This window comes from Crinia signifera, chromosome 2, assembly GCF_055691185.1.
Source record: "Crinia signifera chromosome 2, ASM5569118v1, whole genome shotgun sequence".
NCBI classification, from domain to species: domain Eukaryota; kingdom Metazoa; phylum Chordata; class Amphibia; order Anura; family Myobatrachidae; genus Crinia; species Crinia signifera.
Genome location: NC_139218.1, coordinates 219,509,647 through 219,533,425, shown reverse-complemented (window position 1 = coordinate 219,533,425; position 23,779 = coordinate 219,509,647). Strand labels below are relative to the sequence as shown.

At 41.6% G+C, this 23,779-nt stretch overlaps 1 protein-coding gene across 1 annotated transcript in view; it reads right to left on the bottom strand.

The window, feature by feature from the left end:
• Positions 1–1,974: 1,974 nt before the first annotated feature.
• Positions 1,975–23,779, bottom strand: part of TBX4 (T-box transcription factor 4) — a 168,898-nt gene continuing 147,093 nt past the window's right edge. Inside the window, exons 5-8 of the mRNA XM_083171154.1 lie at positions 18,771–18,923; positions 13,490–13,578; positions 8,430–8,674; positions 1,975–2,832 (exon numbers count right to left, since the gene is read on the bottom strand). Coding sequence (XP_083027280.1) covers positions 2,210–2,832; positions 8,430–8,674; positions 13,490–13,578; positions 18,771–18,923 — 1,110 coding nt within the window. The 3' untranslated portion in view covers positions 1,975–2,209. The remainder of the gene's footprint in view (positions 2,833–8,429; positions 8,675–13,489; positions 13,579–18,770; positions 18,924–23,779) is intronic.

The window sequence follows — 23,779 nt, the reverse complement described above, 5'->3', positions numbered from 1 at the left end:
GACAATGTCTAGGTCATTAGGTTAGCAACAAAAAGGTTGACATTGACATCTCCTGGTATAGGTGGAATGCATTTGCGCTCCAAAACCTGGAAATTAAATTCCGCCTATACCTGTGAAGGTCTTCGGGGACTGGTTGAACACGTGCATTCCAAATACTGGAAGTGACATATCGCATGTCATTCTTGTACTTTATATGAACAGAGCTTCACTTTGCTACTCATATATTCATTGCTTGTTGGAGAAAGAGGAAACCTTGGCAAAGGAAACTGCATTTTATATGGTGTGACGTTTATTAAGGATCAGGGGCCAGATGCACTAAGCTTCAAAAGTGATAAAATGTAGAGTAAGAACAGCCAACCAATCAGCTCCTACCTGCCATAACACAGACTGTGTTTGAAAAATGTCAGGCAGGAGCTGATTGGTTGGTTGTTTATCACTCTCCATTTTATCACTTTTGAAGCTTAATGCATCTGACCCCTGCTGTGTTGCATACAAGTGGTTGTTTAACCACATACTACGGTACACCTTTATTCATAGGATGCTACAATGTCCGGTGGTGGATGTTTTAATATCCCTTAACATACTGCACTAGGAGGCGCTGTTTTCACATGAAAAGTTCGACATGAGTTTTTAAAATAAATTTTGATGTCAAAGTTGACACTAGGGGTGAGATTTAATAGGATGAGAGATTCAGAAAGTGAGAGATTTGGGAAGAAATCTCCAGTTTTTTTAAAGCGGCAATCATCTACACTTCAAAATCAAACTGGTATTGTAGTGTAAATGATTGCAGCTTTAAAAAAACTGGAGATTTCTTCCCAAATCTCTCACTTTCTGAATCTCTCATCCTATTAAATCTTACCCCTGATACCTGTATCCCCAATTTGTGTAATCCATCCCCTCTCATGGCTTGCAATGCTGTGGACCATGTTGCACTCAGAATGCTTTACCATTACCAAGAAGAGTCCACGTGGATGGTAAAGTTTAAACAGTTAAAAAAAAAAACCTCATGCCAACCCTTCTCATGTGTCAACCTTTTCCATATCAACATGTGCCTGTGTCAACATTTTGTTAACGTCGACTTAGTGCATATGGACCTTTTGGTATCACCCTATGACTGTTGACTTCCTCATGGATACCACTTAGACAAACTAGCATTAAGATTTGCCTTGTTCATTGTAAAAAGAAATATTGCCACTTGAATTGTTGTTTTTATCCTGCTGCTACTACCTCTGTCTGCCTCACTGAAGAGCTACTGTACATCGTAACAAGCCTAGGACATCCCAAACTGTTGAAAACCTATACATTGTGCCAGAACATTGATAAGTAAAATAAGAACATCTCATTCATTAACATATATAACAGTTTTCTTCTTTTAACAGAACATCAGGTCAAATTGCACAAATTGTGTGTAAATAAATAAACCAATTATTAATCAAGAAAATCACATGGGTTTAATGATTCTCACCGTTCCAGCTGACACAATACAATAGAGGCAAAACATTTAAGTGGATGTCACTCTGAAAGGTTTTATGGGCATGAATGAATATAAAGGCTACTGAAAATGTATCCAAGGCATCATTAGAAAATGCCTCTATAGTTTAATCATCTCATTTGTAAGTATAATGTCCATGCTAGGTAACAGAAATAAGAAAAAAGTTCCAAGTTGTTTGAAGGAAGCCAGATTTCTAATAAAATGTCTTCTCATATATATAAATGCTATTTTCTCCCGCAAACATTGCTAAGTCTTTTCTTACATCAATAAAAAATCTTAAATAGATGTATACAAGAACCCTGGTAACATTCACAATTTTATCAAGCATCTCATCTGGAAAAGCAAAGCTTCATTGATGTGGCCTGCATTTGTGTACTGTATGTAAGGGTGTATGTAATAATATATATAAATATTTACACATACATACACACATACCCATATAAATAGCTATTCCGCATGCAAAGTCTTAGTGATTGTATTAGTTTGCTGTTGTTTCTGCTATAGTAGCTCTTTTGGTTAACTTAATGTTTCATACATGGAAGAAACAAGGCATGTGGGTGAGGTTTTACCCTGTGTAGAGCAATGGTACATCCTCACTCGGATTAATGATGAAGATTTGTTCTGAATTGCAGGATACCCACAGGTATTCACAAACAGAGATCATATTGTTTGGGTTGATAAGACATAACTTGAAAATGGTGTCTGATACAGCTGCAGTCATCCATCTGTCCAGTTTTCCACAGTCCCCATGCCTGTATGATACTGTAGAGAAGATTCTCTTGATAGGGAAAAGCTTTGTGAATATAAAAACTCATTGGCGGTGTTTATATGAGGGGATGGAGGCTTTCTTTCACACAAAGATGGGTGGACTCTCTCTCTAGGAAAAGAAGAGGTTGGAACTCTATCCCGTGCCTGAGACTGTGAAAGCTGGTTGTAGACACTGAAATGAGAATCACTTGGAGGCTGAGATCCTTGGCCGGTGATTGTTGGAAGACGAGGCATCATGGTGGTGGTGGTAAAGTGAGTTGGAAAAGGCTGATATGGGACAGTTTCCATTGTTTGGACACTATAGCTTGTGTAAGGTGCAACAGATGTCCACATGTTACAGCTTAATGGTGGAGGTGGAGGAGGTAAATCATCAACGCCTGACACTCCAGCTATTTCTGCTCCTGAAGTAGAATACATGCAGGCTTCTCTTGGTGCCACTTCATTGCGATAGGGTGGGCTCAACATCTGTTGGTCATATGGTGGAGGGGATCGAAAGTAGTGATCGTCTGCCATAGAAGAAGAGGGATCTAGGTAAGATCTCTTGCAAGGTAGGTCAAGGTGACGTGCACCCTCTGTAAAAAAAAAGAACTAAACATTTAGGGAAAAAGACATTTAAACATATAAGATATGTCAAGAGCTCAAAGCTTCCAGTTACTTTAGGAAATTTGTATCATATATTTCACTCCTCCAAACTATTTAGCATAACTATTTCAATGTAAAGTTATTGATCCATGATAGGTAAAAAAAATTAAATTAAAATGCAAAAGTTATTTATAGATCATTCTTTTTAGTGCTGTGCTGTACATACTGTTTACAATTCCTCTAGCCAAGTCATCTAATAGCTCATTATGCCAAAAATGCTGATCTCTTATCTGGTACAGTACATCCAATTTGTACATACTGTAAACCATAAAAATCCCTTGAGGAATATTTTTTAGATGCTCAAGACTAATGGTTCTCAACTCATGTCCTGAACATCGCTGACAGGCAGGGCTGGACTGGCCACTTGGCACTTCTGGCAAATGCAAGAGGGACGGATGGCCAGGTGGGCCAATTTCGTGGAGGCTCTGCCGAGAGAGCCGCTGGACTCATGGTGGGTCCGGTGGCTCTCTCTGTGTGCTGCTGAGATCCAGGAGAGAGGGGGGCAACACACGCCGCTATACCCCGCACTCCTGCAAACCGGGAGAGGCAGTGCACACATGCGCAGTGCATGTGTGCATGTGCATTCGCGTGCCCGGCGTGTGCATGCTGGCGACAGAGGTTGTGCGCATGCATAAATTCCAGGGGTGATTCGGCAGGCCAGTCCTTCCCTGCTGACAGGACATGTTTGTGGATTTCTTGAATCATGTGAGTTCATCTATATTGTTAGGTCAGTAATTATCTCACCTGCTTCCACAAACAGAAATCTTCAAAAAAAGACCTCTGGGGACAACTTGAGGTTGAGAATCACTATTCAAGTTAATAAGATCAAAGTGCATTCTGTGATTAGCTGAATTCCATATTTTTTTTATAACTGGATTGAAGTTTACAGTAGTGTTTTCCATTTAGTGATTTAAGCAAATTAACAGCCAGTTTATTAAAATACATACTGGATCACTAAACCAAAATGACCATTGACCTGACCCAAATTTTTCGTAATTTGCCGGTGAAAACAAGAAGTGGGCATTTGTTCCATGAGCTCCTGAGAAGGAGATTCAGGGTTGGGCAGAGCATATGAATGGCTTCCTCCACTGCCTCCTCACTGTATGACCTTTGGCAGTGCATGTGTGATCTCATTCACAGAAAGCTGACATGTGAGTGCCAAAGTAGCTCTGTTATTGATAGCGGGGGCAGTGATTTTTCAGAGCATGGCACCAAACAAATACTGATTTGGTCCAGTAATTTAAGTATCCCTCACTGCAGCCCACAGCAAGTTGGATATTTAGTAATTTGGCCCCCGAATGATAAATAGGTTCACCTAAGTGGGACAGAACAGATAACATTTATACTTTAAATGTATTTGTTTAAAGTGGTTAGATAATTTTGGTAAATTTAACAATAATCCTAAATCTGGCAATGACAAAATATATACACACAGGAAGACTCACATATCTAACTAATCCACATAAGTAAATAAACAATTCTAGTGCCAAAGTCAATAAGTAAAAGCTAAATGTAACGGGTGACCGAAATTGTCAGATGTGCTCAATGCAAACCAATCAGTTGCGGTGCGGCACTGAACATGCGTGTAGGCGAATATATGCATGTGCAGGTCCGCTGTACAAACTCCTTCAGTGACTATCACAGTTGCTGAGGTGTTGTCACAGAGTGGGCGGGCAGAGGACTGGAGCATGGGGAAAACCACTAAAACGGTGGGTGTGCCCAAAAAAATGCTGGGCATCCCCATGCAAATGCAGGTGAGTCGAAGCCTGCATGGGCTGGGTGGCTGGCATCACATGACTAGGGTGGCCAATCCCGGGATCGGGATCGGCGGGATCCCGGGATTTGGCCTAAAAAACCCCGGGATTTGAATCCCGGGATTGGATCTTCCAATCCCGGGATTTCGGGATTAGATGCGCATGCGCATATCTAATGCCGGGCAGCGTCTGAGCGAGTGCTCTGACGCTACCCAGGAGTTCCTGATCCGCAGACTGGCGCGGGTATGGGCAGTCCGACCTGCGCATCGTGACCTCTGACCATCACGCTGCGCAGGTCGGACTGCCCATACCCGCTCCAGAATCATCTCTCACCATCCGGACCTGGCAGCGTCGGCCGCCCGCCTTCCGGGCGGCTCTGCTGCTGCTGCTACCGCTGCCGACGCCACCCGCTCCTATCATCGGAATGTCTGCCCTGAGTCGGGACCTGGCAGCGTCGGCCGCCCGCCCTCCGGGCGGCTCTGCTGCTGCTGCTACCGCCGCCACCTGCTCCTATCTGCAGAATGTCTGCCCTGCTCCCGGCCGCCCGTGTAAGTAAATGAATGTGCGGGGCGGCTGGAGCGGGGGGACTGGGCTTCTTTGTACATGTTTTTTTGGCCTAAACTGCTTAGAGATGCCAATCCCGGGATCCCGGGAATCCCGGGATTGAGCATTTTTCAATCCCGATTCCCGGGATTGAAAAAATGCCCCGGGATTGGCATCCCTACACATGACATCAGCGCCCATTCTCGGCCATAGCCAAAGCAAATAAAGGACCGGACACACTGACTTTGATTTGCAAACGGGAAAGCGACCATCGAATGATTTCTCCCCCCAAACACTTGCATGTGAATGGATGTGTGAGCTCAGTGGCGGTTTTTACCTATGGGCTGCAGGACTGCAGCCCCCCCAGGCAAAATCTGCCACTGTCTCTGCCTAAAGTGAAGCAAGATGCAGTCTGTTAGACTGCACTGGCTTCACTGTTACTGGCAGTGACTTCCTATTGGAAGTCCGACCTGCCAGTCACGCAAGGCAGTCCCATTGGGAGGTGTTCCCTCCCTCCGGGATGCCTCTCTATGCGCAAATGTGTGGCAGCCCCCAAAACGGCGCAGTTCCGTGGACCAAACTGCACAATCGCCGGACCCGGGAACCTGATTAAGCCTCCGGGGGCTGCTGCAAAGGCAGCCTATGGAGGCTTGGGCCAGTGCAGCGCATTATGTATGAAGTTACTGCGCATGCGCTAGCCCCCTGACCGGTGGCCGGGGGGGGGGTCTTTAGCAGCAGCGGAGGCCCGCATTGCGGCAGCCCCCCTCCTCCAAAATGGCAAGAGCCGCCACTGGTACACATCCATTTGAATGCAGCTGTGTATATATTTACTGGGCAGCTGGCGTTAGCCCCTCGCTATGCAGCAAAAGACCGCTGCATAGCGAGTGAAGCTGAATCATGCCCATTGGCAACTATTATGGTACAACATCTTCCATATGCGAGGGCAATATTATGGTGGTAATGTTATGATGTGGAAACTACGCATTCAAAATTAACCCCTATGTTAAAAAAAATATATATGTGTCCATTTTGTTCATTTTTACTAATATTTTTGGGCACAGAATGAGACACCCTCTTTTTACTATGCCAAGTTTCATATTGAAATAGGTCACTCTGTCCATTTCACTATCTCTCTTTTCTGAGTCTCAGTTAATTTATACGCAGGAAATGTTAAAAATATGATCTAGTACAAATGCTGAATTGTGCGTTATCATGTACAATAACAGAACTGGCTTGAGGGGCTGACAGATAATAGATTATGTTGGACACACAGATAAGCTTAAATCAGCTGATTATCTTTGCTGTAGACAGCATAGCAGGCTTTATGCTTTTATTAATTGTGGGGCCACTTAAATACAATGATTGTTTTCTTTAATAAATCCAGTTGTGCATCTTTTCCCCACTCCTGTGGTTCTACATCAACTGTCAAGAAAGGCTGTGTGAAAGCATGCTAATTCATTTCCACAGTGTAATTTCTCATCTCAGTCATCATTAATAAGCCTGGAGCAAAGAGTTACTAATGAGACCTATGTTTTTGCTAGATTAACTTGCTCACACTTGATAGTGGGTGACTGATCAGGGAAAGAATTCATTCGCCATTTTTGGAGCCAGGAAAGAGATGTTCCAATGGACAGTGCATACTGTATATCACATACGTACTTAAATTGTTATAGAATGACCACAGGCTATTGTATCAGAATTACATTTAAAAGCACAACATTTCATTTTAAAATTTTAATTCTTGATGAAATGGCCAATTTACTGGTGTCACAAACGAACAATTACCATAACTGTTAAAAATGTATATGATGTCAGGTATCCAAAACTGTCCTATTTTGTGAAGTGGAACAAAAATATATTTGGATCTGCATAGGGAGTTTCTATCGTACTACTGGCACCTCCTCCTCCCCCCCTGCAGCCGGAAGGACGTTCGGCTGCGTTGCTAGGGGAAGGAGGGGTTCACCTCATCACCTCCTCCCACTCCCGTGTCCAAGACTTCTCTCGCGCTGCCCCCCTGCACTGGAACAACCTCTCGCCACCCATCAGGCTTTCTGATTCCCTTACCTCCTTCAAGCGCTCCCTCAAAACCCACTTTTTTCGACTAGCCTATCCCTCCTCCTAACCTCTTTTGATCCTCCTATCCTGCCTCCGTTCCCATCTGTTCCTACTTATCCTATTGTTTTTCGTTCATCCACCCACCTCCTTTTAGTATGTTAACTCTTATGAGTAGGGCCCTTCTTCCTCACGTACTCACCCTACCTTTTTACCTCACCTCTGCTTCTGTCCTGTTCTTCTCTTCCTCTACTTCATCTTCAGTCTCCTCGACAATTTTGTCACTTACTTCTGAACTGATGCTGAGTTTAGTATACCAGCTATACCCCTATTTATGCTGTATTTTATCAACACACCCTGTATGTTACCTTGTAATTTGTTTTTTGTTTGCTATGTACGGCGCTGTGGACACTTTGTGGCGCCTTATAAATAAACGTACTACTATTACTACTACTACCTTCCAGGGTCAAGGAGGACCTTTCAGGAAGGAAAGCCCAAGGGAGGGCGAGTGGGGGAGTCGGCGAGGCGGCGGGGTTGCAGTGGAAGCGGTGGGCAGTGAAAAGAAGCCCAAAGGCTTCTATAGGGTATCGCCACCCAAAGGTGGCGATACCCTGTCCGGTGATATCGGTGCGGCCGGGTTTTAGTACATATGAAAATGCGGTAAAACGGGGGTTTTACCGCATTTTCATTTTCATTTATTTTAATACATCTCGCCCTGTATCACTCCACTTTATCTCTCTACGAGGCTTAGTTCATTAGTCCCACAGCCTCTCCAAGAGAGGAACAAGTGGGAGATATCCAAAGCATATGAATGTAATCTATCTATCTATCTATCTATCTATCTATCTACAGCATCTAGTTTATTAGAGTGTACCAGGGAAACGTTGACTACCTCTAGTTGTTTGATAGCAATCATGTTTCCTTATCCCTAGAGAAACATGCCCATTGCTGAGCAGGTTGGGATTATATACTGTAATGTAAGGGACTTTCATTTTCTTACTTTTCTACAAACTGCACATAAGGTTTGAGACTGTGTGGTTTAGATTCATGTAATCTCTTAGCAAGTTGTATAGTTTACACATTGCATAAAACCTCTGCTTAGTACAGTACATTTTCCTCAAAGTTGTAATTCATTGATTTTGCTATGTTTGACCCAATCATGTTCTACAATACAGTACCTCTTCTTTTTAAACAGTGATAGAATAGCCCAGAGTCCCTCTGTGCTGCGAAGGAGTTGAGCGGCAGATCCTGAGCATCGGATGCAGTAAATTGCATGTGGGCCCCGTTCTCATACTGATAATGCTGCAGACCTTGGTGGCCACTGTGAAGTGCATTAAGATCTGATTTACTTGTCAGCTGCCCTGGGTGACTGGATACCAATCGTTGCCTCATGATGCTCTTTGAAATCACGGGATATTCCTTGCTATTAAAGAAATGAAATAAATGGTGGTCTTTAGAGCCTCTTCTGTAGTATAAGTAAATTATGCATTAAAATTATAATATATAATATTTGTATTATTATCATCAACAACAACAATAAAATAAAGTAATTTACATTGTTGATCCTAATGTGAACTTTTCACCAACTTTTTGCAACAATTTTATCAAAACAGTTCTGAAGCCATTCTGAAGTCTCATTAGAATCCTATGGTGCCTCTAATGATACAGGGTGTTGTATGTATTTTTCCTCTATAGCGCATGGACCAATATTGCCTTCTTCCTCTACACCCGAAGCTGGGCTTGTTGGATTGGCCTGGCAGAGGCCCGAGTCTGCCACCCCTCTCTTACTTTGCTTTAGGGAGTGGATCCCTCCTCCTCCACAGCGCAATCTTCACCGTAAAACTGAATATATATATATATATAAGGCTAACTACTGATCACTAGAGGCCACTCGATAGACCAAAAAGATGTCATAACACAAAAGTGAAAGCAATTTTTACAGGGACACTGATTTACGTGTTGGATATGGATATGGAGAGGGAGCTGTGAAGACAGAGATTGGAGGTAGGAGCAGCTAGGGACTGGGGGTGGAGAGTTTGTGGGCTAAAAATGGTCACAGCTCCAAGTGAAAGTAAAAACTGTCACTGCTCAAAGTGAAATTACATGGCAGAAGCTGTCATTTGTCATATTGATACACTGACCTAATAGATTAAGACCAATAATATACAACATAACATCTTTAGATAAGAAGCATCATTCATCCTCTATTCTTCACTTATTTAAGGCATGAATAAGGAGGAGATTAGCAGCACTGTACTTTGAGAGGAATGGAGAATGCTTCAATGTAACATTAGCTTTCTTCTCCTAAAATACTGCTTTTTCAATTATCTTTTACGTTTTAAATGAGTAATGAAAACCAGGGTACATTGAAGATGTATCCATTTCATGTTTTGCATTTGTATACATAAACTTGTTATTCAGGGTTGTTATACATTTTTAGGTGATGATCTGGCGAAGCCTCTCCTGCTTCCTGGGAAACCACCATATAAAGCACAATAGGCAGGAAGAGGTCTTCCCTCTTTTGAGAGTAAAGTGTTGGCTTTATTAGGCAGCAGGAAACTTGGAGACAAGATGTCACAGCATTGCCAGGACTCCCTCAACACTGACTCCTGGAACGCCATAAACTGAAATCACAATTTTCCATTATTCTCAAATGAAGGCGAATCACAGTGTTTATCCGAGCATGTATGGCAGCTCGGTACAAACTGCTTCTTTCAGAGCCTCGTTGAGACTGGGAAATCACAAGGGAGATGATCCAACTTTGCCTAGGTCCATTGGGTTTGGATTGTTAGGTCCACAAGTTTTAGTTTGACAGTCAATAGGTGGACTACTATGGGTCTACATTCACTAGAGCAACACATGAAAAAGGTCGATATGCATTAGACAGAGTGAAAAGGTCAACACAAGCAAAAGGTCAACATAAAAAGGTTGTGATGAGTTTTTTGTGTGTATGTCAACGTGGCACCACTGGTCGCTGCAGCATCCGGGTGGTAACAGTATGAGCAAAGACACCGCAGTTATAGCAGAGACAGTACAGTTATCACACAGGGGAAACACAGGGGAAACAGGGGGTTACATATGGCTAAGTGCACAGATCCTAGGCAGCCATTTGCTGTAGGAGAACCAGCGTGGAAAGCCAACATGGGGGGGGGGGGGAGAAAGAGTCACTGAGGCTGGAGTTGGGCCTTCCCTGGGCTGAGTCTGGGGGGGGGGGGTGTGTGTGCAACTTCTGGTGCTGGGGATCAGCAGCTGGGGCCTGCGGGCCTGGTCTCTTCTCTTATATTACTAGCTGAGCCAGCCAACATTGCCCGGGAAAACATTGTTTTTTTTTTTCCTTGCCTACCTGACTCTCCAATAATGGTGAAAATTCTCTGTTCCTGGCCTTCCCTGGTAATGTAGGATTGCCAGCACCTGTGGTGAGCTAGTCAATTGATAAGAAGGTGTTTCACGACAGGTGATGGCAATCCTACATTACCAGGGAATTCCAGGAATAGAGCATTTTCTCCCTCATGGAGAGGAAGGTAGGCAAGTATGGTATGTGTGTGTGCACAATGGGGGTGCTTCTAGTTGGTTTGCAAAAGCAAATTTTACAAATTTAGTTACATTTGGGTGGGGTGTGTTCAAACTGAAATGTAAATTGCAGTGTAACAATAAATCAGACAGTATTTACTCTGCACAAAAACAAAATAACTCACCCAAATGTAACTCTATATGACTAACCTGCAGTTTACAATGGTTTTGTCCATTAAAGGAGTTTGCTTTTGCAAACAAACCAGAATAACCCCCAATGTGTGTGTGAGGTGGTATATACGTAATACGTATATATGTGTGTGTAGTGTGCTGTGTGTGTGTACAATGTGTACATGTGTGTGATGTGTGGTATACAGTATGTATATTCCAAATTATTCCTAATTGTTTATGCCTCCAGAATAATGTTAGAATGTGTTTGCAATGCATTCGGGATCAGTATGAAATCCCGGCGGTCGGAATCCCGATGGTTGAAATACAGACGCCGGAATCGTGACCGCCGCAATGCCAACAAGGGGGGGAAAAAGTGCCGGCATTGCGGCAATCGGGACTCTGGCGTCTGTATTTCGACCGTCGGGATTCTGACCGCCGGGATTTTGACTGCATCCCATGCATCCCATGCATTCCTTCTCAATAACAGTAATGGTGTTGTTTGTTATCTGTTTCCCAGATCGTCTATCTTTTTTCCAGCTCACCAATCAAGGCAAATTGAACGTTGGTGTTTTATACATTTCTAAGTGCAATTTCCCAAAAATGGCTTTGAGGTACCTTGATGCCATATTTGGCAGCTCTGAGTGCCCCAGTGTGTCCGCAATGCGACAGACACGCACACACTCTTCAACTTATTATATAGATATTGCTTGTAGTGCTCCTTGCAATGTGCTTATCTACAGAAGTGCAAGTGCAAAGTGTTTCCCATTAAAAGTACACAAGACTGATAGAGGGATAGCTCAGTGGTATCTGGTAGTATATTCCCTTCAGTTTGTTTCTAGAATATGTAGCTGGTTAGGTAATCTGCTAATTGCAGTTATGTGAGTACCTGAGGAGACTGCAATAGGAATTCCTGAGGTTCTGAGTATCTGCACAACATAATAAAATGTTCTACTGTAATTCAATTAAATGCTTAATATTTTATTATATATGTTTTTCCAGCTGAGTAGGCCTGCATAGGGTCAGAAATGATGGAAAACGGTTTTTCCCAAAGGTCTGGAAATAGCACAGACAATTTACTGTATATGGTGTTCTGTCAAGATTTGGAAACTATGACATAGAAATTTGTTCATGTTACAAAATGTACTTTTCTTTTAGGCTTTATCCACACCACAGGGCTTAGTCCATGTACACTTCAGGGGCAAAATTAAAAAAGGAGCATTTTTCTTCTGGAACAAATTATGTTGCGATGCAAGGAGTCACACCTATTGTATGCAGGGTATATATATATATGCTGTAATGAACAAATACTGTGGCATTTCTTGTTACATGGAAATATAGGGTCCGATTCAGATGCCTTTGTTTGGGTCCGAATTCGGCCCGCTGTTCGATGGTGGGGGTTGGCACTTGCGCATGTGTGTTGGTGCGCATCTGCAAACCCCGGGAGCGAACGGCTTTGGCGAGTTTCACACTTGCCGAGCTGTTCGTTCCAGAGAAGGCGGGTGGGGGCGGACACAGGGCTGGAGCAGGGAAACGCAGGTGAGCTGATGCCTGCTTGTGGTGGGCAGCTGGCGTCACATGTTGTCAGCACCCGCCCCATTTTCAGCTATCTCCGACGGTAATAAAAGTCAGTTCTGACTGACTAGTGCTAGTGCTAGTGAGATGTGGGTTGCGGGGGGTGGGGGCGGTTGTTTTGAGGGTCGGCACTGACCTGTATGCTAGGCTGTGAGTATGCACAGCCTAGTGAACAGGTTTGAATCAGGCCCAAAGGCCTAACTGGTGCACAGCCCTTTCTAGCTGCATATTGTTAATATGACCCAGTTTTATTTACTCCTTTTTTATTAGCTCATATTTTGAAATAGTATATTATTGGAGTTTGGACTACAATCTTTATGTAACTGAATTTTTATACAATACATTTTAAATTTTCCAATTCATTACAGTCCAAAAATGCCCATTGTCCCTAAAATGTGTTTTTCCCCTACTCATCAAAGGATTGCTTTCAGGGCTAGCTGTCGCCAGTTCTAGAGTCCATATACATGGCCTACTCTGCCAGAACATCTGGGAGGCTCCTCAAATGGGTGGCACTCCTGTTCCTGCAGAAATGTAGGACTCCTTTTCCCTTGATTCTTATAATATTTGATTTCAAAACAGAAATATTCTGATGACAAATGTTTCCCATGTTTTCTGAAAATAATCCAATGTAAAGATGATTACTCACTGGCATTGCACAAGCATGGCTTAGAAAAAAGTTTGAGATACTCAATTGTCCACTGAATTTAAGTAAATAGATCAGATTTTGGAAAATTTTACACTCCGAGCGATTACACAAGCTACATAGAACCAATGGGTTCAACTGCCATGTTTTTTTTCAGAAAACCATTAGCGTAAAACATACCATACAGTACCTCACAAAGACTCATTTTCTTGCTTACTTGTATAACAGACTACATTGCTATTAGTACTCTTACTATTTTTGATTAGGACCATCATTCACAGCATCCAGGTGCTGCTTGATTAAAGTGAAAAAACATGCAAATCAAGGACAGTGTTTTAGTACCTTTGCAGACGAGCCACACGAAGGTCACTGTCGTCACTTCCCCTAAAGCCTTTCGCAAAGGGATTATTTTCAATTTTCAACTGTGTAATCTAAAAAAAAAAAAAAGTAAGTCTTGGCAAATTCAATTTAATAACACTTAAAGATGAAAATGAAACAACATTCCTATCTAAGCATAAACAAATATAATTATTAGACACTCAAATCACTGGCGCTAGAAAAAAATTATAAAGGGATATTTATACAGTACATCCCACGATCAATATCTAAACAACACTAAGGGGTAAATTTACTAAAATGGGCAATCTATTGAAGATGGGATGTTGCCCATAACAACCAATAGGATTCTATCTATAAGGTGCACTGTGCCCAATCGAAAAGGAGACTACGGTTGTATGCAAAGAGTATTTAATTACAGTTCATGTGTAACCGACCGCGCAAAACAACTTTCCAGGAATGAAGAAACTGAGGCGCAGCCATTCGCTACACATGCGCAACTGGGAAAAATGTCACGCCATCTATCGGCAGACACATTAACCCACTGCAATTAAATACAAAGCCACTACACCAACAGTCTCCTTTACCTTTGCGCACACCTTACATTATCTTCTAGAAGGTGCTACATAAATTAAAAGTGAAACTGATTGGTTGCTATGGACAACATTCCATCTTCAATAGAACTCCCATCTTAGTATATTTACACCTAAGGGTGTAAATCTATCATGTGATCAGGACATTTTACACAATATTTGTCTGTTTTGTTTCCCTATATGGCTGAATGAGAACTGAGGGAATACTACAGGAAGACTAACATCACGCTCGTAAGGACAAGTGAACTTGCATACAAGTTGTATGAATATCTCTCAATTATATTTTATAGTGCCAGAGATTTGAGTGTATAATCGCTATATTTGGGGCAGATGTATTTAACCTTAACAAGAGATAAATGCAAGGGTGATAAGGAGAGATAAACTTCCAGCCAATCAGCTCCTTACTGACTTTTTTCAAACACAGGCTGTAACATGGCAGTTAGCAGGTGATTGGCTGGACGTTTATCTCTCCTTATCACCCTTGCATTTATCTCTTGTTAAAGCTTAATACATCTGCCCCAGTGTTTGGTATCCATATTAGAACATGAGGGTGAGGCTTCATGTATGTCAGAGGGTGGCCTATGCTCCATGCTTCAGCATCATGTTAAAAAACAACAACTTTGGGTTAAGCTGTGCCATCGATGGTTATCCCCCATTGATGTTAAAAGTATTTGACATTGGCCATAAACCGCCGGAACAGGCCCTGTCGAAGGAGGCCAGTGTAGGGGTGCTTTTGTTGAAAGCAATGGTAATTAAATGCATATACATAATGTTACACTTCCTCCTTTTTAATGCAGTATTTACTTCATGGGGGTAATTCAGACCCAATCGCATGGCCAAAAATTTTCAGCGGCAGCTAGATGCAGCCCCACCAGGGAGAAATCCCATCTTTGTGTGTGACTGCAAATCTATTCACAGTTGTATTAATATTAGAGATGTGCAGGTTCTGATTTACTCTGATTTCAATGCAGGATCTTATTGACTATACCAAATCCCATGACAGTTGTTGACAGTTGATAGCCAATAAGATCCTGCTTTGAAATCAGTGTAAATCAGAGTAAATCAGAGCCTGCACATCTCTAATTAATATGTTCAAAACCATTTGAAAGCCACCATCAAATGATTTTTACTCTGGGCACCACTCGTCGCAGGCTCAGAGTAGCCAGAGACATACTCAGTGGCTGTGATGAATACAGGCGTATCCAGACTTTTTCTGATGTCACACACTCTCCCCTGCAAACGAGTGGTCTATGGTTTCCCTATCACTCCCAGCATTTTCTTCTGGAATGCATAGCACTTTTTCTTGGCACTCCAATGAAGCGGCAGGTTACCACCCCAGACGCTTGCTTCCTGTCATTCATCTTGTGTAGACCAACAATACAAAAAAGTTGCAAGCTTTCGTTGCACGTCAGCCTCGCACATGTGTACTACAGGCCATATGCATGTCTATTGATAATCGTCCGCCATGGAAATTTGTGGTTTTGCGATCAGGTCTAAATGACCCCTTATGTTGTTAAAATCTCCCTGCAGCAAAGTACTGTACAGTTGTTCACCATGTCATCCATTCTGAATGCTGCAGGTAGCATTGATATTAATACAGAGCAGTGTTTTGTCAGATATTACAGTATGTATGCAGGTCCATTTGCTTACATTACTATTAATAATAATAATAATAATAATAAATATTATATATAATAGGCTTAGAACACAGAGAAAATTTGAAAGAAGATGATATTCAAATACCCCACTACTGGGTACTTGTGGAGTATCACGGCTCCCACGATGGGCATCGTACATGAAAAAATCGCATTGCATCGCATGCGATCGCATCGCATGCGATTTTTAACAGAAAAGCATCCAAATGTATTGAAATTAGTATGAAACATGTTCAATGGCCCCCAAATGGCGTTTTTGAGGCTGTACCACCCCCTCTATCAGCGCGAACCCGAAGCGTTGCGAGCGCAGCGAGTCCGCGAGGGGCGGCGGTATGCGTCCTACGACCTTTTCATACCCCCACTATCCACGTCGGCGTGGAGTTGAGAATAGAAAGTGTGGCGAGTGCAGCGAGCCACCGAGCCCGAAGCGTGGCGAGCGCAGCGAGCCCCGCGTGGGGACGCGGATACCTTCACAGGTATACACATCCCCTCGCGGGCTTCACAGGTGTCCGCGTCCCCTCGCTGCGCTCGCCACGCTTCGGGCTCGGTGGCACGCTGCACTCGCCACACTTTCTATTCTCAACTCCACGCCGACGTGGATAGTGGGGGTATGAAAAGGTCGTAGGACGCGTACCGCCGCCCCTCGCGGGCTCGCTGCGCTCACCACGCTTCAGGTTTGCGTTGATAATGAGGGTGGTACAGCCTCAAAAATGCCATTTGGGGGCCATTGAACATGTTTCATACTAATTTCAATACATTTGGATGGTTTTCTGTTAAAAATCGCATGCAATTTTGTAAAAACCGTTAAAAGACCCGCAAAAATCGCATCCCATCACATCCCATCGCATGGCACTATTTATGGCATGTGATGGCATGCGATGGGAGCCGTGATAATCCACAAGTACCCTTTACTGTTAGTAATAAATGGGGGTAGCCTTGGGTTTTAATGTGGGAGGCTATTCAATTAGCCTCCCAACTTCTCCCGATAGGCATCTTAACATCTGCGAACTTCACATGTTAAAGGGGATTAACAGGGGTTTTTGGGCATAAATGCACAAATAGATAACTACTGATGAGGACTAAATGTACATGGCACTGTAATATGAATGAACATTACAATAATTATAGTATAATTGGGAGGTATCCTGATACATTAAGCCAATCAGAAGCAGATGCCAGTTGTCATCATCATCATCATCATCCAATCTCACCAGGAGCTGAATGCCTACAAATGATCCACCTATTAACAGGTTCATATGCATCCTTAGTGTTGATTGGTCACTCCACCTCCTCCATCCAATGCCTTGCCTCCCTATTAAGTGCAATCTGTACCCAACTCAACATGATAATGGATACATAAGTATATTTTCAAGTTTTGAGAAGTTATATTTATGGGGGAAACATGAGCATATTTGTAATTAGACATCTTACATAAGTTATGGCAAAGAATGCTATAAAACAAACACAACACAGTACTGTACATGTATTATAAATAATCATCTAAAAGAAACTTCTGATCTCTACTGATACTGCAGCAGGTTACTACTTATGTATTTATTTATTTTTTAGCAACACAAAACAAAACAATAATTCTCTCAAACCATGGAATTAGCAATTAATATTTCTTAACAGATACTTAAACATAATTAACAGCGTTCTAAAGATAATATTTGGCCTAATGGTGTGTACACACGGGTCGACATGGCTACCGATGTTGACGATATAGTCAACATCGGAAGCCATATCGCATGCAGATTGCATGCTTTTTTTAGGGCTTACAAGCCCGATGCACTGCCGATGCGCGCTCCCGTGTGAGCGCAAATCGGCAGCCAAATAGAGAGGGCAGCCAAGACTATATAGTGCAGATCTGCACTATATAGTCTAAATTGTGCCCCTCCATGCATGCCGTGTGATGCGAGTCCCGATACGATCTGACCGCATCGGGACTCGCATAGCACGGCAATCGCCCCCGTGTGTACACACGGAGCTTACAATATATGGGCCTAATTCAGCTTGGGACATATATATGGTAAAATTCAAATCATCAAATTTTAGCAAATCTGCACATGCATGCATGAGTCCTCAAATGGCTATAACATTCAGGAAAATGTGACTGCAGTCTATGTGATGCGGCGGGGGATGGAGGTGTGGTGATACGGCATGGAGGTGTGGTCCGGAAAATGGAGGCATGTCCAGACCCTGTTTGGGGCAAGGGCTACGTAATGTCACACGCAGCCAATGCAAGACAAAAAGGGGCGACCCGGCACCTGCCTTCGCAGTTAGGCTGCACAGGCAGGGGGCTACCCTAGTTATGAGAGGGCTTTCTGTAATATATCAGAGGACAATTTAGTTTAAGATAAACAAGTGTTGCATGCTAAAACAAATTATCCGACAATATAGCAGAAAGGAGCTGTAGACCGCATGTGAAGGCTCGGAATTCCTTTTGCCCATCACCAATGTATGCAAATAAAAAGATGATAATTGTGCAAAGTATTTAATCTGAACTGTAACTTTCTGTGTGACATAACCGTTGTTTCCATGACTGTGCACCAGTTCCCTTCTCTAAATATGTGCTTGCATTTGAGACAGCTGTAAACCTGGAGTTTTATGGTCACACTCTTCATAACGTCTCAACAAATATATGTGCTGTAATTACTTTTCACCTTAGATTTATGGGCAAGATTTTCTAGTCATTATTAGATTTGCTGCTCCGTTTGAATGACATCTGAGGGTTTATGAGTTTGCTGATTCATTAAGCAATATCCCAGAGGGTACACTATTTGAAACTGTTTCAGTTTTATATTGCATGCTGTAATTCTGAATTTATGAAAACATCTCATTTTAATACCAGCCTGCAACACGAATGTGCCTTAGTGCCATGGTGAAGCATTAGGCATTTAAATTAAACCAATGATCAAACCAGTTAAAAAGGAGATTCCTTTGGAAAATATAAATTGTATTTTTTTAGTCTCTGTCCATCAATACATCTACCCTAATATTTAGTATTTAGAATGATTTTATCTACCTATGATTACTCACCTTGTGATTCTGATAAGAGGTCACGGATATAAATGATGTCTCTGAAAATACATGCGTACAGAAAGCTGTATTCTTGGAACCAAATGCATTATTTTCGTCCGCTTTCACTATGTGCAGCCTTGGCTGGTATTTGTGCATTGAATTTAAAATGATCTGAAAGACAAAATGGAAAATTGTTTGTTATTCTGGGACTTGGATATCAAATAAATTATAGATTCTATATAAAAAGAAATTTACTATGACAAATTGATAGATCAAGGTTGTTGGAAGGGCTGCTAGAGGGTTGTCCCCTGCCATTTTCTGTTGTTGTATGTGAAGTCTGTGGTAATATCCAGATATACAGTCCTTAATATGCTCTTTCCTTTATATGAACTACTGAAGAGGATGTCATCTAGGCCTACTAAATGTATTCTATGTCCTTAAGCTATTGATGTACATTACTAACAATACTGTACATTTTAGTTTCATTTGGAAATATTTAAAAATTAGAGAGCCAAATTAAATTGTTGGATTAGGGGCATATATAGGTGCAAGAAAAAATAGTTATCCGAAGGCAAAGTGTTTTTCCCACAGCAGCAAGGTTTTTGATATTTAATAGGCTGCAAAACATTCATCTGCTGTAATTTGTGCTTTTATTCGCAGCTTGAGAACAGGTGCAAAGTTGGGAAATATCCCTATTTTAACGTAAAACTATTAGGACGTGGGCCCTTATTCTGGTTCACTCGCAAAGGCAAATTCTGTCTCAAATGGACAAAACCATGTGCACTGCAGAGGGGGGGGGGGGGGTGTAACATGTGCAGAGAGATTTAGATTTATGTGAGTTGTTTTGTTTCTGTGCAGGGTAAATACTGGGTGTTTTATATTTACATTGCAATATAGATCTCACTTTAAAGTAAAACCCCACCCAAATCTAACTCTCCCTGCACACATTATATCTGCCCCACCCAGGGGCGGATTTTGGGATGACGGCGCCCCTAGGCACAAAAATAACGCCGCCCCCCACCCCCTGTCTATTATTTTTATTGTTTACTTATAAGCCCTTATTTGATAATAGCCAATATAATGGATTTATAAAAAAAAAAAGCCACTAACTGTGACATGTTCTTTTATTATGAATACATATTTACTAAGTAGGACAGTTTACAGGGGCAGTATCTGTAAGATGGAATATAGTACAGTACAGTGGATATTTTGCAGTTATTGGTACATTTTGGGCTGACAGTACTATCACAGGCATCCAAGTGCCGCCCCCAAACATGTGCCGCCCCTAGGCACGTGCCTCACGTGCCTAATGGGAAATTCGGCTCTGGCCCCACCTCCAGTGCACATGGTTTTCCATTTGAGAAGGAATTTGCCTTTGCGCGTGAACTAGAATAATGGCCAGTGTTTATAACAACTTGGACATCCCCTAATGTCTAATTAAACAAGTGGTTGTTTTCAGTTAGCTTAATTGGGCCAACAACTACATGTTAATATTTAGTTAAAAAGACCAGACGAGCCCAAAATCATCCTTTTTTATTTTTTTTGTATTTAAAGATTAATTAAAGTATTTATTTATTTAAACAGATTTTTTTATAGAAATTGAAAGTATCCTCAAATTACCTCTAAATGAATTATTTTCTACATTTTTAATTTTATTCATTTGTATTTGAATAAAAAATGTGGCTTTTAATAATTGTCTTTTTTTTTTTTAATGCACAAATAACTACTTCCTATTATGATTTTTTTTAATTTTAGGAACGGTGCAGGCTGATAATAATAAGTTGTTCTCTTTTCAACATGGGTTTTTTGGGGAAAAATGACCATACCCAATTTTTTTTCAAGTGTATAGCACAGAAATAAGCAGCATATATTCCCTCACTAATGAAAATATTGTCACGATAACTGCGGTAATTTGTGTTGCAAACATTTTGCTTGCAATTGAATATTCCCTTTAAAGACTATTTTATAAAAGGTTTTGTTGATGGTACTTTGCAACATCAAGGCAACAATACAGCTCCATTCAAGGCAAACCAACCAAATAACAGAGGTTATTCTCTAATGAGGATAACCCCTAATGATATGTAAACTGGCGCATTTCAGATATATCAAGCATTTATGCTTAAGTTACATTGATAGGATAGGACTAGTAAGCGAGCTGTGTTGCTTAAATCAGGAATAAAAAATGTTTTGAATTGGGAAATAAGCAAGTTTATGTATGTGTATTTCATATTGAAATAATAATTATATGAATTTACTGAAATAATATGACCCCAACACTGCTTAGAATTAACTAAACATATACAGTATTTTTTAGAATTTGTAGAAATATTTTTTTTACATAAATAAATTCCATTTTTTTAATAGTCTTGAATTCATTTGGGTACAAAAAAAAAGAGTATAACTTTGGCCCTTATTCTGATCTGTGCGGAAATTCCCGCATTCTTACGGAGCGGTCCGCACGCCACGGTGTTTTGCCGCATGCGGCCATCGTCCGTAGAAACGCCCACGTGTCCTCCGCATTCGGACGGACTCACTCTTTAAGAACAGGGCGTGTTTACGGACGACATACAAAGCATGCGTGTGCGGGAGAAACACTCCGATTCGGCACGGTATTACAGAGTATTACAGAGTATGCTCGGGAATACCGCATCCGAACGGGAGCCAAGCGGTGCTACCGCACGTAAGCGGAGTATTTACGCCAAACAACCCACTATTATTTCAATTCTGCAATGCATCACACTGGCATTGACTGTGACATGAATATAAATAAATGTGTTTACTTTACCCAAAATGTGTGGTTTCATGAGTACATGTCAAATACACATGTGTATTGCTAGTATTAATATTCTGTCATGTCCATTGTTAGCAGTTTGAAAGTGTCTGACAAGTACAGCATATGTGGGTGTTTAGTACGGGTTCCTTGAAGCAGCAATGGTTTCAATTAAAGCACTGACAAGCGTCCTATTAGTGAGTAATGAGTAAAGGAGTAGATTCTATTGGGTTCAGGTGTTAATGGTTGTAGTCATTAGGCGTACGTTCGCCTACCGCATGAACGAGTGGTGTCCGCAAAGCAATAGTACACTTGTGGACACCGCACATTTCTGCCCTTTTTTCATCGCGTGCATTCGGAGTGGTTTCCGAATGTACGCCCCCCAACATAAGTGTACTCCCCCGTGTCCGCCCATGTTTCCGCCCCGTTTTGCCCACTTTGAAACTACGCCCATGTGTCATTCCGCATGACGCCCATAATACGCCCCTATTTCCCGACTGATAGCGGTGAACAGTTTTGGACGGGATTTGGCCGAACTGGTACCGAGTCAAGGCGTGGCACATGCGCGTAGCGTTCTCCACGCATGCGCAGACGTCATAAAGACGCGATCCGTAAGTACGCGGTAAAGTCCGCATCAATCAGAATAAGGGCCATTATTTTTAATTTCAAAACATTTCTATGAAATATTCACCTAAATTAATTTTATATTTATTCTGATAAAAGTCACAAAAATTACTAGGAATACTGTTTTTCAACCCAGCAGACAGCAAAATAAAGGGTATTGATAGACAGTAAAAGCAGTGAAATTCAAACTTGAATAAGCATTGATGTCTGGCATTACTGTTTTTGGACTAGTGCAACAAAATCTAAAGATTTGAACAAAGATTGCATAATGTAGCCACTGCACACACAAATTAATACTAAAAATGTTGGATGAACCATTGGTAGTAGCCCGAGATTGAGTAATTAGGTAGCCTTATGCATCTAATGAGATAATCCTCATGTTAAGAGAGGTAAAGACATATGGTACTAACCTTAAACCTCAGCAAAGAGTGTTACTAGGACAGTGTAGGTTTTAACTTTAATGTCTTTGATTGGCAAATTTGATTAGCACAATTCCATATGCATGATCCGGCTTATTGCTGCATAATCTATTCAAAATACTAATTTATACCATTTTATTGTTCACTTGACAACTGTGTGTGTGTCTCTTGTTCTTGACCATTACTTGATTCCTGAGCAAAATAGTCAGGGGTTCTCTCCAACTTACATTGGTGAATTGCTTTAATACTAGTGGCTTAGGTGGAGGCACTCAAGAAGAAGCCAGTGTTGATCCTATTTTACTTATTACCCATTCACTTCGCTAAGCTGGGTTCATCGATTTCACACTAAACCCAGGACACCCATTATACAGAGGGTGACCCAGGTTTAACCCTTCTTATAACCCGGGTCAAACTGCCGGGTTGGTTTTAAGCTGTGGTGCTTTCACACTGTACCCGGGTCTGAGGTACGATGTGAAAGGGGTATTAGTGTAGCTTTTGGTACCCCTTAGATTAGAAGAGGTTACAATTGTATCACGGTACATGGTACATTTGAAACACCTGTTTCTGGTAGTTTTGTTAAATGTCACATAAAAGTAATTTGTTATTGCTGCAATATGAAATCCCAATAATAGCTACTTTCCAGGGCTTCACGGCCACCAATATCAAATATGCCATTTAATGTAAACTCAAGGGTGTCCGGGAAACAACCTTGTATCTGACTTTTCAACCTCTTGCAGTCTCATGTTAATTGAGATGATCTCATCCTTGTGGGATGCCCCTGCACATAAAGTAGGATCTCAGTTGCATATTAATAGCTATTAATAAATAAATAATACACAACTGACCTAGTGCAATCCCAGTATTTGTTTTCCAGCATAATGTTAAAAGTTTTGGCTTCATAAGATTTCATATGAACAACTTTAGGAGTATCCAATAACACACGCATCTGTGGCCCAGACAAAGCAGAAGCTGATGACCATCTGGCCTTAGGAGAGACAGCCAAAAATACATTTTTCTCTGTCCAAATAGTAATAATACTGTTATTTTTAGAAGTTTATTCTCATCCACTTGAATAGCACATTCACACCGTGACAGAAAGTGAGTACATGTTAATTTGATACTAGATGTGGTCAGAATATAAAATTCTCACCTTCACCTTACCAGGGTTTTACTTAAAGTTACATTGGACAAATATGAGTCAACTAAGGACTGAG